The sequence below is a fragment of the Emys orbicularis genome, chromosome 11, assembly GCF_028017835.1.
Source record: "Emys orbicularis isolate rEmyOrb1 chromosome 11, rEmyOrb1.hap1, whole genome shotgun sequence".
NCBI lineage: Eukaryota > Metazoa > Chordata > Testudines > Emydidae > Emys > Emys orbicularis.
Window position 1 is genome coordinate 59,875,661 of NC_088693.1, and position 13,806 is coordinate 59,889,466.

Here is a 13,806-nt window from a genome sequence, read left to right on the forward strand (position 1 = left end):
CAACCCTTGGCTCAGACTTCGCCCATTTCCCAGTATCACCTTGCTCTTGTTCCCCAAGCTGCGTACCAGCACTTCAAAGAGAGTTTACCACTGGGATGCTACTTGCCTTCCCTTCTCCTCCCTGCTGCCCCCAAATCCCTTGAAGATTTTGAATAGAAGAAAGGTAGTCACCAGATCTACCTTGATCATGTATAAACTGGCCATCAGGAAGTTTAGACTTGAAATTAGATGAAGGTTTCTAACCATCAGAGAAGTGAAGTTCTGGAATAGCCTTCCAAGGGGAGCAGTGGAGGCAAAAGACATATCTGGCTTCAAGACTAAGCTTGATAAGTTTATGGAAGGGATGGTATGATGGGATAGCCTAATTTTGGCAATTAATTGATCTTTGACAATTAGCGGTAAATATGCCCAATGGCCTGTGATGGGATGTTAGATGGGGTGGGATCTGAGTTACTACAGAGAATTCTTTCCTGGGTGTCTGGCTGGTGAGTCTTGCCCACATGCTCAGGATTTAGCTGATCACCATATTTGGGGTCAGGAAGGAATTTTCCTCCAGGGCTGATTGGCAGAGGCCCTTCCTCTGCAGCACGGGTCACGGGTCACTTGCTGGCGGATTCTCTGCACCTTGAGGTCTTTAAACCACAAGTTGAGGACTTCAATAGCTCAGACATAGGTCAGGGTTTGTTACAGAAGTGGCTGGGTGAGATTATGTGGCCTGCGTTGTGCAGGACGTCAGACTAGAAGATCATAATGGTCCCTTCTGACCTTAAAGTCTACGAGTCTATGTAGAACTATTCTAGACCTTCCCCAATGCAATGTGTAGTAAGAACTAGGCAGGCCCCTAACAATGTTAATACAAAACTCTTCTGCATACAGGGGTATGTAAATTCTTGTCTCTAAGCGCCTGTCCACACTTACCGGAGGATCAATGCTGCGGCGATCAATGCATCGGCAGTTGATTTAGCGGGTCTCATGAAGACCTGCTAAATCAACCGCCAATAGCTCTCCTATCAACTCCTGTACTCCACCTGATTGAGAAGAGTAAGGGGAGTCGACGGGAGAGCGTCTCCCGTCAACACCACATAGTGTGGACCCCGTGATACATAGATCTAAGCTATGTCGATTTGAGTTACGCTATTCACGTAACTCAAATTGCGTAGCTTAGATCGACTTTTCCCTTTAGTGTAGACAGGGCCTTGGTGTGCAGCAAAAGCATGTGCATCAGAAAAGGTCCCCAGCGCTAACCCAGCACCTTGCAACAGATCAAAGACTCTTGGACTTGTTTTGATACAGAAGCACGTCTGTAATGGATAACACTTTTTGCATCCCTCTTGGTGTAGTTGCTTATATGAAGTATTTCAATATTAGCCTGAAAACTAACTGCTGCAAGCAAAATGGTGCTCCAGTCTAAAGTTTCTGCTTATCCTGCCAAGCACTAACATGGAATCTCATTAATTCCTACATATCAGTGTTCATTTTCAAATAACGTGTGACCAATTTTTGGTTTCACTTTTCTTCATATTTTATGTCCGAATGACATTTCTGTTTAGCAATACAGTGTAGATTTCCATGCTGCAGCAGTGAGTGTCTAAATGGGCTTGTAGAGAGGTTTCTTCTATCCCCCGCAGCAACCTCATTGCTGTGTCTGTGATCCAGAGCTCAGAGTAGCATGATTTGCTAGAATTTGGGGGGTTTCAGTCACACAGGTACCAGGAAGCCCTTGTCTTGCAGTGAGAAGAAAACTATGGCCTCCATTGTGGCTTGCAGAGAGTCTCGGGGGACTTGAGGGTTATGTCTTAATTATCCTCATCTGACTGGGGAAAATCTGACCCCACACCAGGTGCCTGGCTTTAGTTATGACCTAACACCACCAAACTGGGATGGGGGCAGGTACACTCATGCACCTGAATCATACATCATCCACTCACCTAATTACAACAAGATTTACATCATACCATAATTCTGCCAATCCATTAACATTCCTCTTTAAGAAACTTGTTGAATCACAGTAAACAGCTTCCAGCAACCTGAAGAGCATGCAAACAGCATGAAGGTAAAAAGATACAAACTTGCCCAACAAGAGTTAACTTATAATTCAAAATAAAAAAATTAGAAAAAGTTACCGTATATGTGGGGGAGTGAGTTGTCCAACATGCTGCAAGTGTTCATGTAATGAGGTTTTAAATCTCTCCCACTCACCAAAGGATCAAAATGTACAGGTGAGCTCTACTTGTTCCCTTTTTAACAAAATACTTAATCTATTTAACAATACAATGAAAAGAAAAATTCTATTTTTACAGAGGAGTAGCTGGGTAATTCTGCTGCTGCTCTATCTGGTTTATAGTTTTACAGCTTCTGTAACTGATGAATAAAATGGCTCCTTGTTAGAATAACTGCTACTCTAATGGCATTTACTGTGAGCCAACTTCAGTTGTGATTACCACCTCTGCAGCCCCTCTAAAGTACCTGTAGTTGCAAACAAAGGCAGAATTTGGCCTGTGCTTTCTTGTCTAAGGCTAATTGAATGAATAGGCTGTGTCCTGCCCGTGATACAGGCCGCCTGTGCTGCTCTGTCACTGCAAAGTGTCCGTAAAGCCAGTTTAACCAGGTACCTAGGGATCCCCCCCAGCTCTCTCACAGCTAGTGTACTGGCTCTATGCCTTTCCCAGCCTAGCAGAGAGGGAATAGCCTGTAAAAAGTGGATGTGACTGGAGTACTCCTGTGCTCTGGCCCTTGGAACCACAGGCAGTTTAGTGCAATTTAGAATAGCCCTGAAGCTGTTCAAAGTTGTGCTGGGAGCCAAACGTGCCCAGGCCTTCCCCCAGGATCAGGAAGTCAAAGACAATGTAAAATCACCTCTGTTCCCTCCCCATTAGTCCTGCCTCATGCACAAATTGGCCAGATTAGAGGGTCTGGCCCAAGATGTGCAATTGTCCTGAAGGTTAATGAGGGTCCTGTGAAAGAGCCAAGGTATTATCTGTCCTGAAGTATTTTCTGGAAATTAACATCTTCACATTGACGTAAGGTAACTCTTTTTTGGGGGGGAAAGGGACATGCAGGAAAGTAACTAGTTTGATACAGCTTTGCTTGTCTTGATGAAACTCAGCCTTTTCAGTGTTGATCCTGAACAGCTCGCCATATTTTCATATAACATTGAAAATAGCCATAAAACCAAGGCATCAAAGATAAAGTGACTTTTCTCTAATGCTCTCAACAGCACCCTTAATGCTTTTTCTATAGTTTGGGACTTTACTGTCTGACATTATGATTACAGTTTCGATGTTGTGGGTCTGGACTAGAATCTGAAATCCTCTCTAGAAAAGCAAGAGGAAGTAAGGTTCTATATTTAAGGCCGCTGTAGTGAGACATAATAAGAGCTTGTCCATTGGGTAACTGTAGTCAAGCATTGAGGAGTTCATCGTCTGAGCGCCCAATGGCATCTGGATTTGAAAGGGGATCCAAGTCTGAAAACAGACTGAACCAGGCTGACATATCTTGATTACTGCTCTCCATAGCTAGAAAAAAAATCAAATAAAATTACATTCTTTGTTGAACTGCTCTTTGACCCAACCAGACCTTTTAAGTAATAAAATATTTAAGTTGGCCGTATCACATTTATTTAGTAAAATGAATTGGATAATTGCTATATGTTCTCTTTAATCAAAGACCATAAATACTGGACTAAATTATTAACTCCATTAGCACTTCAGAACAGCTTATTAAGATAATGAAGATAAATTATTAGCTTATCTACTATTCCACAGGGTGCATGCAAGCTAATTTTAAATAAATGCACTGTAATATGGTTTGAAGTGCTACTGAAACAGAAACCTCCATTAGTATCCCCCCAAAAAACAGTTCATAGTGCAAAAATGAAAATTTAGACACAAAATCCACTCCAACCTTTTCTCTGCCCCTTAAGCATATGCAGTACATTACTGGAGTGTGTCACTGTGGCAAATGTCAAATACCACAGTTGGTTGTTTGTTTGTTTTTCCTCTTGAAATATAAAATAAATTATAGTTTTGTCCCTATGCCAAGTGCTTCTTAGTGCTCTGTCCTGCTGCCCATCACTATAGTATCTGATTAGCTCATTTGGATGTTGAGAGTAGGGGAAAGAAAATAGATTTGTGCCATTTTTGGCATCTTCTGAGGCACAAAGAAGGTCTGACTTTTTTCTAAAATAAGTTTTTGTTTTTTCTCCCTACTTATTTTTTACATGAGAAATTCAGGTCTTTTCTACCCTGTTTTTCTTGGAAGACATCATGGGCATTTGGAGAACCAGTAGAATGACATCACAGGTACCAAGACAGTGAGAATGCATTCCCACTTTTCCCTCCATGTGCCCAGAAGGACAGGCAAGTTTTCCAACAATTCACTGGGAAAAAATCATGGAGGAGCTCAGTTTAGTGAAGCATGAAACCATGGGATATGCTTCCAGAAGTCCTAGCCCCTCACCTCAGTGAGTACAGCACCAATGTGCACACAGTCAAGTGGACATAGTTGGGTAGGGCTTTGCAGTGTGGCCACTAAGATCTGGGGTAGGCCAACCAGGTGGTCACACCTGGCTGCCACCCGAGTTAACTCTGCAGTGAAGACATACCTTTAGTAAGCAGTCTTGCTGATGCACATTGAGTAGTAGAATCTAGTTCCCTCTCAAATTGTATTACAGTGAAAGGCACATTTCATTTGCATATAAATGCAACATGGAAGTTTTTTCATTTAAAAAAAAAAAACTCTGTGGGTTTTATAAACCTAGTGAAACACTGGAACATCATTACATATAATCTATTTATAACTTCATTTTTAAAAGATAAATGCTGGTTATGTAAGCATTAATTTCAAATAAAACAGTAGTAAAAATTATATCGTCCCTATTGAAGAAAGCTCCCTTCTTGCTCTCTGGCTGGATTAAATCTTCACTGTCTACAGCATGTGAATTCTCTAGACCAAGCAAAACATGCAGACACATGAAATTGAGAAGTGTTTGTTATACACCGGCACATGCACTGCAGTTGCTGTATAAACTCTCACCTCTCCAAGTTACTTTGGACTTTACATCTGCTGACAGCAAGACACTGGTTGATATACCCAGTAAACTACTGAAAATATGACCATAAGGGTACAGTATCTGTTTTACAAGTCAGACCCCCAAATTCCAATCCCATTTTGTAAGTGTTTACAGTAGTTACTCGTGCTAATATATATGAGCTGGTATTGATATGATGCTACAGTCTTTGCTGGAAGATACTAGCATCCAGCCTTGAAATAAAATACAGAAGGATAGTATTCACAGATCCATGTGCTAAAGTAATTTTCCTGTTTCTATTTTAACTGTTCAGTGCTGAGAGATGTGGACAAACATATCACTACTTTCAGAGTTATCTTGTCTCTCACCAGCAAAGTATTCTATTTGGAATAATAAGCCAAATATGTTAGGTATGAAACACTGCTTATGAAGAAACCTTGCTGCTGCAAAGATATAGAAATAACTTACACGGTGGTGGTATCTTTGGAGTGCTGTGTGAAGGGAATGGCTGGTTACCAGGCAGTGAGTATGTAAGAGACCACACAGATGTCCAGCCTTAGAGGAAAAAGTAATGGATTACCGAGTAACAACCACATACCCAAGATATTGTAAAACATCATCTGAGTGCAACATATAGATCCCACGTAGAACACTGATTATTTTGTGGTAAATGCAATTAACTATGAACTTGCACTAATGCTGATAGGATTCAGACGTTTTGCTTTGGATAGCCTAAGGAAATATTAACCACCTACAAAATGTTTAATGTATCAACAGTAACCCCCTCCCACTCTTTAGGATAGTTCTGGGTGTCCCACAGTTGCAAACATGCTACAATGTGATACTTAATATTCACAAAGTATATAAAATCCTGCTATTTCTGTTCTTGGTTACACAAGTGTTAAACCAAGATAAACTGAAGGTAATCTGGATTTAGGCTTGTGTAACTGGAAACAGAATTTGCCCCAACACTTTCTTTAAATTTTCTAGAAGAAATTGGAAATTCTAGGGTAACTCAGATTCAGCAATTCAGTTCAAAGTCTGTATCTGATTTTTTTACTATATTATAAAGGGCTAAAAATAAAAGCCAGAAAATATAAATGTCTAAACAGTGTGTATTTTATAGATAGAATGTGTTATCACCAAAAATAAGGACAGTGGAGATTTTCTCAACATGTGCCATCAAGTTAGCAGATTTTGCTCATATTTTGTGGTTTCAAAAGCACTATTGTATACGTGACAAATTCAGGACTTGTGCAAGTCTTACCCACATAAATAATCCTTATTCATGCAAGCGGTCCCACTGACATCATGAGGGCTACTCACATAAGGTTGGAAGATCAAGACCTAATTTAATAAATTGCAGAGCTACGTGTTTCCAAATCTGAATTAATAGATTTTGGTTATGTCTATAAATTGCCAGAAGGTAAGCACGCTATTTTTGGAAAGAAGCAAAACTTTGTTATTGGAAAGGGTGATAATTTACAGATTTCCTGGCTGGATTAGTTAATAGTCTGAGCTTCATCACGGCAGTACTTGCCCAACCTCTACTGCAATATCATTACTGCAAGACAGTTCTTTTTAGTCCCTAATACCTTTGCACCCAATCCTTCTATGGAAATTTTGCCATTATTGTCAAATGGAAGCAGCACCTGGCCTTTTGTACAAACACAAAAAAGATATCTATAGTCTGAGTAATTCAGATGCTTACTACTGAAGCTTCCAGCAGCATGAAGGCCAAGGTCAAGGAGCTGTGAAGGTAGGAATCCAGATGAACTAGGCAGAGGTTCTGACTCTGTAGCAGGATTCTGTGAAAGGAGACTGGTATGAGGACTCCCAAGCACGTTTTGACATTCCTGGACGATCCCTCCAGGACTTGAACAGGGACTCAGTATGTTATCCAGGAATGACAGCTCTTTCTCAAAATCTTCTCCTTCCAAAGAATCTACCAGCAGATTGCTGGAAACTGAAGGAGGAAAGAAAATAAGTTGGAAGAGCATTTTTTGAGAAAATAATAGCACAGCCTGTGGTCCTTATGATTACTAAATTCCTGCTAACTTTTTAATATAAAATGAAGGGTCATATTTTGCTCTGTTACAAAGGTGTACCCATAAGTTCACTCTGACTTATACTTCTGTTATTGAAAGCAGAATTTGGCCGAAAATATGAATTCATATTGCACAGAAGACAAGATAACAAGATACCCTCACATCTGCATGTGGTTTTACTGAAGTTAGTGGGTCACAAGGGGTGGTAGCTATGTTGGTGGGACACGCTCTCCCACCGATATAGTGCTGTGTACACGAGCGGTTATGCCGCCAAAACTTATGTCACTCGGGGGGGGGGGGGGGGTTCACACCCCTGAGCGACAAAAATTTTGCCAACATAAGTGCTAGTGTATACAGGCCTTCCTATGGATGCCTTAGTCTCCAAGTGAGCAATGGCTGGTCCTGTGAGTCAAAGCCATGTAAGGGCATGTGACCCTGGACTCCATCTTGTGCCTGTACTTTTCCACAAACTGTGCTGTGGGCTTTGTTTGGGACAGTAAAATTTCATCGACATGGGAAAGGGTATAAAGACCCTGGAAACATCTCCATTTTGTCTTCATTTCCTGCTTCACTTCTTTGGACAGGATTTCTAACAAGGCAGCTCTAAACAAGGACTGATGACCCCCAAGCTGTTTGGATAATTTCCAGAGAGACTTCTGCAAACTAGCAGTTTATTCCATCATTGCTTCAAACCTGGTATAAGAACTGTGCAATCGCTTGCATGCATGTGATTTCCTTAACCATTGTAATTCTCTTTCTTTTCTCTTATAAATAAACCGTTAGATTTTAGTTACTGAAGGATAGACCGCAGCGTGATTATTGGGTAAGGTCTGAGTTATATACTAACCTGATTTTGTGGCTGATTTCTTGGGATCAGAAGAACCTTTTGTTTGATTAAACTGGTTGTCAATAACCACTCATAATTAAGTCTAGTGTCTGGGTGGTGAAATGCCTAAGGTGACTGCATTTTTGACTTCTTGTTAAGCACTGTGGTGAGCCAGAAGTTTACTTTTGCTAACAACCACCAGTTTGGGGTAAGTCTGCCCTATTTCTCAGCAGTTTGTCCTGAATCTGGCATCCTCAGCTGTGATCCACTGAGGCACAGTGACACCTAGTCTTTAAAATAACATCACACGTATACCCAGAACTGAACAGGGTATTCAAGGTGACGATGTGCTATTGACTTACTGAAAATAGTATACTGCTATTGTATGTATTTTCTCTCCTTTTTAATACATCCTAATATCCTTCTGCATTTTTGACAACTGGTCAATGAGCTATTTTCATTGAGCAGTCCAAAGTGAGTACAGATCTCTTCCTGAACAACTACTACAGATCTCTTCCTGAACAATAATAAATTATTATTAATTTATAATCCAGCAATGTGAGAGAGTACTACAAATTGTTCCTTTCTGTGAGGGTATTATAGACTCTTCAGCACCCAAAAGGGGGTGGGGGTGGGGGCTCTGTGGTCATATTACACTACATCCCAGCTTCCCTAATGAAAGGAGGCAATACTTCTCTGGGAGGTAGAAATATAGGATCCAGAGTAAAGGGCAGTCAAGGAAAGGAGGCAAAAACAACTACACCTAGTTCTCAAAAGCACATCAAAGGCAGGTAGTCTCCTAGGAAGGTTGTTGCTGGTAGGAGACCAGTACTTTGGACTCCCCAAAGGATTGTTGCAGAACATGGGTGTTTATTTTGCATTATAAACCTTGTTTGAATAAGTAGCCTGAGGAATTGAGGGATTTTAGGAAGAGACTTAGTGAGCGTTGGCTTTAGAATAAATATTCAAGCCCTCTTTTCCAAAATTAGATTTTTTTTCCCTGTATCAAAAAGGGTCACTTGTGTGTGGGAGTACTTTGAAATTTGGCCTGGCCATTTTCCACTGTGCATTCTCTTGCACTTATCTATGCTCAATTTTTCTGCCACAGTGTTGCCCAGTTGACTGACTTTATTGGATCCCTCTAAAGTTCCTGAGTCCGTCCTTCTTCTTTTGACTAACCTAAATAATTGTCATCTGCAATTGTTGACCTTCATTGTCTATTCCCTTTTCCAGATTATAAATAAATATATTCAACACTATTCATCCCAATATGGATCCTTGGAGTTATCCCACTATTAACCTACTTTCATGTTGAGAATTTACCATTTCTTAGTTTCTAATCCATGACCGAACTTTATTTTTCTCCCTGTGACTACTTAGTTGCCTTAATTGTCTGTCTCTCTTGAGAAACTTTTAAGTGAACAAAGTAGGTCAGTGAACCAAGTAGGTCTTTATTTGGCTGAAAAAGCAGGAACTTATTAGGTCTTTTTCTATACTCGGGAATTGCCCTGATTCAACAAACTGTGTAGATACAGGGGTGTTGACCCTTATATGCATACAAGGGCAAGCTCGCGTTTGTACCCATTGTGCTAATCGGGGGCCATATAAACCATGATTAGCTCAATCCATCCTAAGGCTGGCTTGCCCTTGCCTACACTTAGGAGTCAACTCACTGGTGCAGCTACAGACACAGCTAAATTGGGGCTATTTCATGTGTAGACAATGCCTTAGAGACAGTAGGGCTGGGCCTTGTAAAACAGCTTCATTTAAGTGCAGAGTGTAGAGATTATCAGCCTTGCCGCTACAGTAGAACCTCAGAGTTATGAACACCTCGGGAATGGAGGTTGTTCGTAATTCTGAACAAAACATTATGGTTGTTTTTTCAAAAGTTTACAACTGAACATTGACTTAATATAACTTTGAAACTTTATTATATAGAAGAAAAATGCTACTTTTAACCATCTCAATTTATATGAAATAAGCACAGAAAGTTTCCTTATCTTGTCAAATCTTTTTTTAACTTTCCCTTTATTTTTTTTAGTAGTTTACGTTTAACACAGTACTGCACTGTTTTATCTTTTTTTTGTTTTTGTTTTGGTTTTTTGGTCTCTGCTGCTGCCTCATTGCATACTTCTGGTTCCAAATGAAGTATGTGGTTGACTGGTCAATTTGTAACTCTTAGATTCTACTATATATGTTCCTTTACTTGCTACTCTTGGGGTCATATACTGCTTGGCAAAAATCCTATCAATTCACATGTAAATTCACATTTAATGTTTGTTTCAGTATAATATGGTTGTGTTTACTAAAAGCCATCTAGGGTACAGAGGTGGGATGTAAGCTTGTATATGTATTTCTAATTGAGGACCACCGATGCTGCACTTTTAACTATTTTTTTTAAATCTAGGACTTTTTTTTTTTTTTACTATGACTGATCCCACCAGGCCACCACATAGAGCTGATGATTCTGTAAAAGGGTCTTAAAAATAAGTGTTCACAAAAATTAGACACGTCCTAATATCAATTTTTTAAAAAAGTGTTTCATTTGATGTTAACTTTCTCCATATACTGAGATTTCTTAACTTTCTCATGGCTAAAAAGCTTAGCTTCACAAAGCTCATTCATCTGAAATTTTTCTTCTTCTTCTGTCACAGGAATAAAACCGGGGGGGGGGGAGAAGGCCTAAGTTGAGAGAACGATCCAGAAAAGCTGCAAAGTAAAGGCAGCAGCACAGATGAAATTCCCAAAAGAATGGATCCAGTTTAATCAATGTAGACAGTGAATAGTCCACTGCAGAGAAGGATATTGTTATCCTACCTAAAAAACCCCAAACTTTACATCTTCATAGCGTTCCTTAAAAAGGATATTGATTAATTTGATTTTTAGTCTCCACTGTTTGCAATATCCTCTTAAATAATAAAAATATTTTCTGTACCCATCAGTTTTGTCTTGTTTTATATTAAGCAAATATAGATATTTTCCCTCTATTCCCCCACAGGTGGATTTCACCCTTTGGAATAAAGAGTGTGCCCCTCTTAAGAAACACCTACATTTATTTAAAAAACAAACAAAAGAACAATTATCATGGCGGGTTAAGGTAGCTCAACGCTTCCCATTGTAACACTGTTTTCAGTTGCTTATAAATTTGCCAAATTTTAACTGTTCAGGCTGAAATTTCCCAGGCTGCATGTCTGCCTCAGTATGAGCATTTTGGGAAAGTTTCAGCAAAAATAGTTCAACCCTCTTCAAGAATGAGATTAGGGAAAAACACATTGTTTTGCCCATTTTTCCAGGGTCCTTACTACATATCCTCTCCGTCCATGGCCTTCCCCAACAGCTCTACCCACCTACATAATACAATGGGCATGGTATTGCTCCTCTATTCTCCCCCTCAACGCGCGCGCACACACACACACCCAAGGCAGATTTCACACTTTGGAATGGTACTTCCCCCTTTTAAGAAGCACCTTATATTTACTTTTAAAAAAACAGGAAATGTATGAGTGGAGTGAAAAAAATTGTTTTTGTTGCTTGCAAAAGTAGTGGCTTCCCCTCCAGTAAGAGTGGGAGATTTATTTTTAAAGATGGAGTAACCATGTGTAATCTATGCAGCTCTTTAATAGAAACAATTTAGACTGATCTGTAGAAGCCATCAGTTAGGGCCTTCTAGTACAGTTTTAGAAAGAGCTCTATATAGAGATTTACACTGCATATGTGGTTTATAATAACCAAAGAATAAATCCTTTGTATCTACAACCATAGTTTTTATTCCATAGTTACACAGTTTATTCTATCTGTTTAGCACTTTTGGCTTCCTCAATTTCCTTCTAATCCATCTCCAGTGGGACTACTGTGAACATTCCAATCCTCTGAGCAGCTTTCTGTTAGCTGCTGTTAAAAGTAAGAATAGAAACATAAGTGTTTTCTCAGTTTTCTTCCTAAGTATGGATCAGGTAAACACTGAGAGCCAGATTCTTCTCAGTACCAGTTCTACTCCACTGTATCTCCACTAACTTTAAGGGAGTCACTCATCATTTACAACAGTGTAAGAAGAGGATCAGACACAGGGACTGCAAATTACCTTGGTCCAAGACTGGAAATAGTCAGTCTTGGATGTGAAAGTTACTCACCTTATGCAGTAACGATGGTTCTTCGGGATGAGTGTCCTGATGGGTGCTCCACTGTAGATGTATCTGCATCCCTGAGCTGCTGATCAGAGAACTTGGGTAGCAGTGTCCATTCAGCCCGCGCATGCGCCACCCCCTCATGTTCTGCCATGAGGCTAACCAGCGCTGCGCATGTGAACCCTCCTCAGTTCCTTTCCTACTGCAGAGTCATTGACAAGAACTCCAAAGCAGAGGGGAGGAGGGTGGGTCGTGGAGCACCCTTAGGGGGACACATCTTGAAGAACCATTGTTACTGCACCAGGTGAGTAACTACTACTACTACTTTGAGTAGTGTCCCTATGGGTGCCCCACTGTAGGTGACTCCCAAGCAGTACCCCTCACTGGAGGCTGGGGCTTCTGAGTTGAGTCTGTTATAGATAATAGCACCGTGATACCAAATCTGGCGTTTGCAGCAGAGTCCCCCAGGATGGCATAGTGCTCTGTAAAGGTATGTGCAGATGCTCAGATAGCTGCTCTGCAGATTTCTGATATAGGGATACCTTTGGAGAAGGCAATGGATGAGGTGACCGATCTCGCAGAGTGTGAAAGTATTGAAGATGAGGGTGTTACACTGCAAATCTGGTAACAGAGTTTGATACAGTTCAAGACCCATTTGGAGAGTCCCTGAGCTGAAATCTCTGTGCCTATCTGCAATGGAGAGGAAGTGTCTCTGAGATTTTCTAAAAACTCTTGTCTTGTCCAAATAGAAGGCCAAGGCTCGCCTCATGTCAAGCATATGGAGGATGGTTTCCCTAGTATCCTGATGAGGTTTGGGATAAAAGGTTGGAAGGTGAATGGGTTGGTTCATGTGAAGTGCGGAAGTCATCTTGGGAGTGAACTTCGGATGTGGTCTAAGCATGAAGAACACTGTAAAGGGGGTGTACGCCATCCGAGCCCCTGTTTCCCTTCTCCTTCTTGTCAAGGTGATGGTGATCAGGAACGCTGTCTTCATGGAGAGGTGAGTTAAAGGACAAATGACCATGGGTTCAAACAGCGGTCTGGTCAGTCCTTTTAGTACTAGGTTGAGATCCCAAGAGCTTCGCTATGCCTTTGAGAAACCTCTTAGTAGTCGTGTCGGAGAAAACTGAGTACCTTACTACCTGTAAGTAGAGTTATCGGTGGACATAGCACTAGTTGTGGCAGGTAAGGATACCATGTCTGTCTGGGCCAGCTAGGAGCGATCAATATGATGTTTGCTTTTTATTTTCAAGAGGACTTTCAGTAATAGAGGGAATGGGGGAAAGGTGTAAAGAAGGCCCTTGCCTCATAAGAGGAGGAGAGAGTCCCCCAGGGAGTGTTGTCCAATCACCACTCTGAAGCAGTACTGTGGACATTTCTTGTTGTGGTAAGTGGCAAAGAGGTCTATTGTCTGTCTCCCATTGCCCCCATTCATGGTCGTGTGGGAATTTGTGACTGAGACTGTCTGCTGTCGTGTTGTGCACTCCCAGTAGATAGGCCGCTGATATTGTGACATTATGGGAAATGCTCCAGTTCTATAGCTTTCGTGCTTCCATGCACAGGGAGGGTCATCTAGCCCCTCCTTGTTTCTTTATGTAATACATGGAGTGATGTCTTTGCCACCAGTTGGCCTTCATTGGTAATGGCCTTGAATTGTTCCTTGTGTGAATCTGGGAGCTGTTCAATAAAGGAATTGAGTTTGAATAGTTCTGGTAATCGTATTTCGCCATTAGGGCTTGATAGTTTGTAATGCGGAATTGAAGAGTGGCTGAGGAGTGT

General features: G+C 40.9%; 1 protein-coding gene across 1 annotated transcript in view; it reads right to left on the reverse strand.

Annotated features, from left to right (window-relative positions):
• Window positions 1–3,399: 3,399 nt before the first annotated feature.
• Window positions 3,400–13,806, reverse strand: part of ICA1L (islet cell autoantigen 1 like) — a 56,284-nt gene continuing 45,877 nt past the window's right edge. Inside the window, exons 11-13 of the mRNA XM_065413605.1 lie at window positions 6,741–6,995; window positions 5,498–5,584; window positions 3,400–3,515 (exon numbers count right to left, since the gene is read on the reverse strand). Of these exons, the coding sequence (XP_065269677.1) occupies window positions 3,400–3,515; window positions 5,498–5,584; window positions 6,741–6,995 (458 nt within the window). The remainder of the gene's footprint in view (window positions 3,516–5,497; window positions 5,585–6,740; window positions 6,996–13,806) is intronic.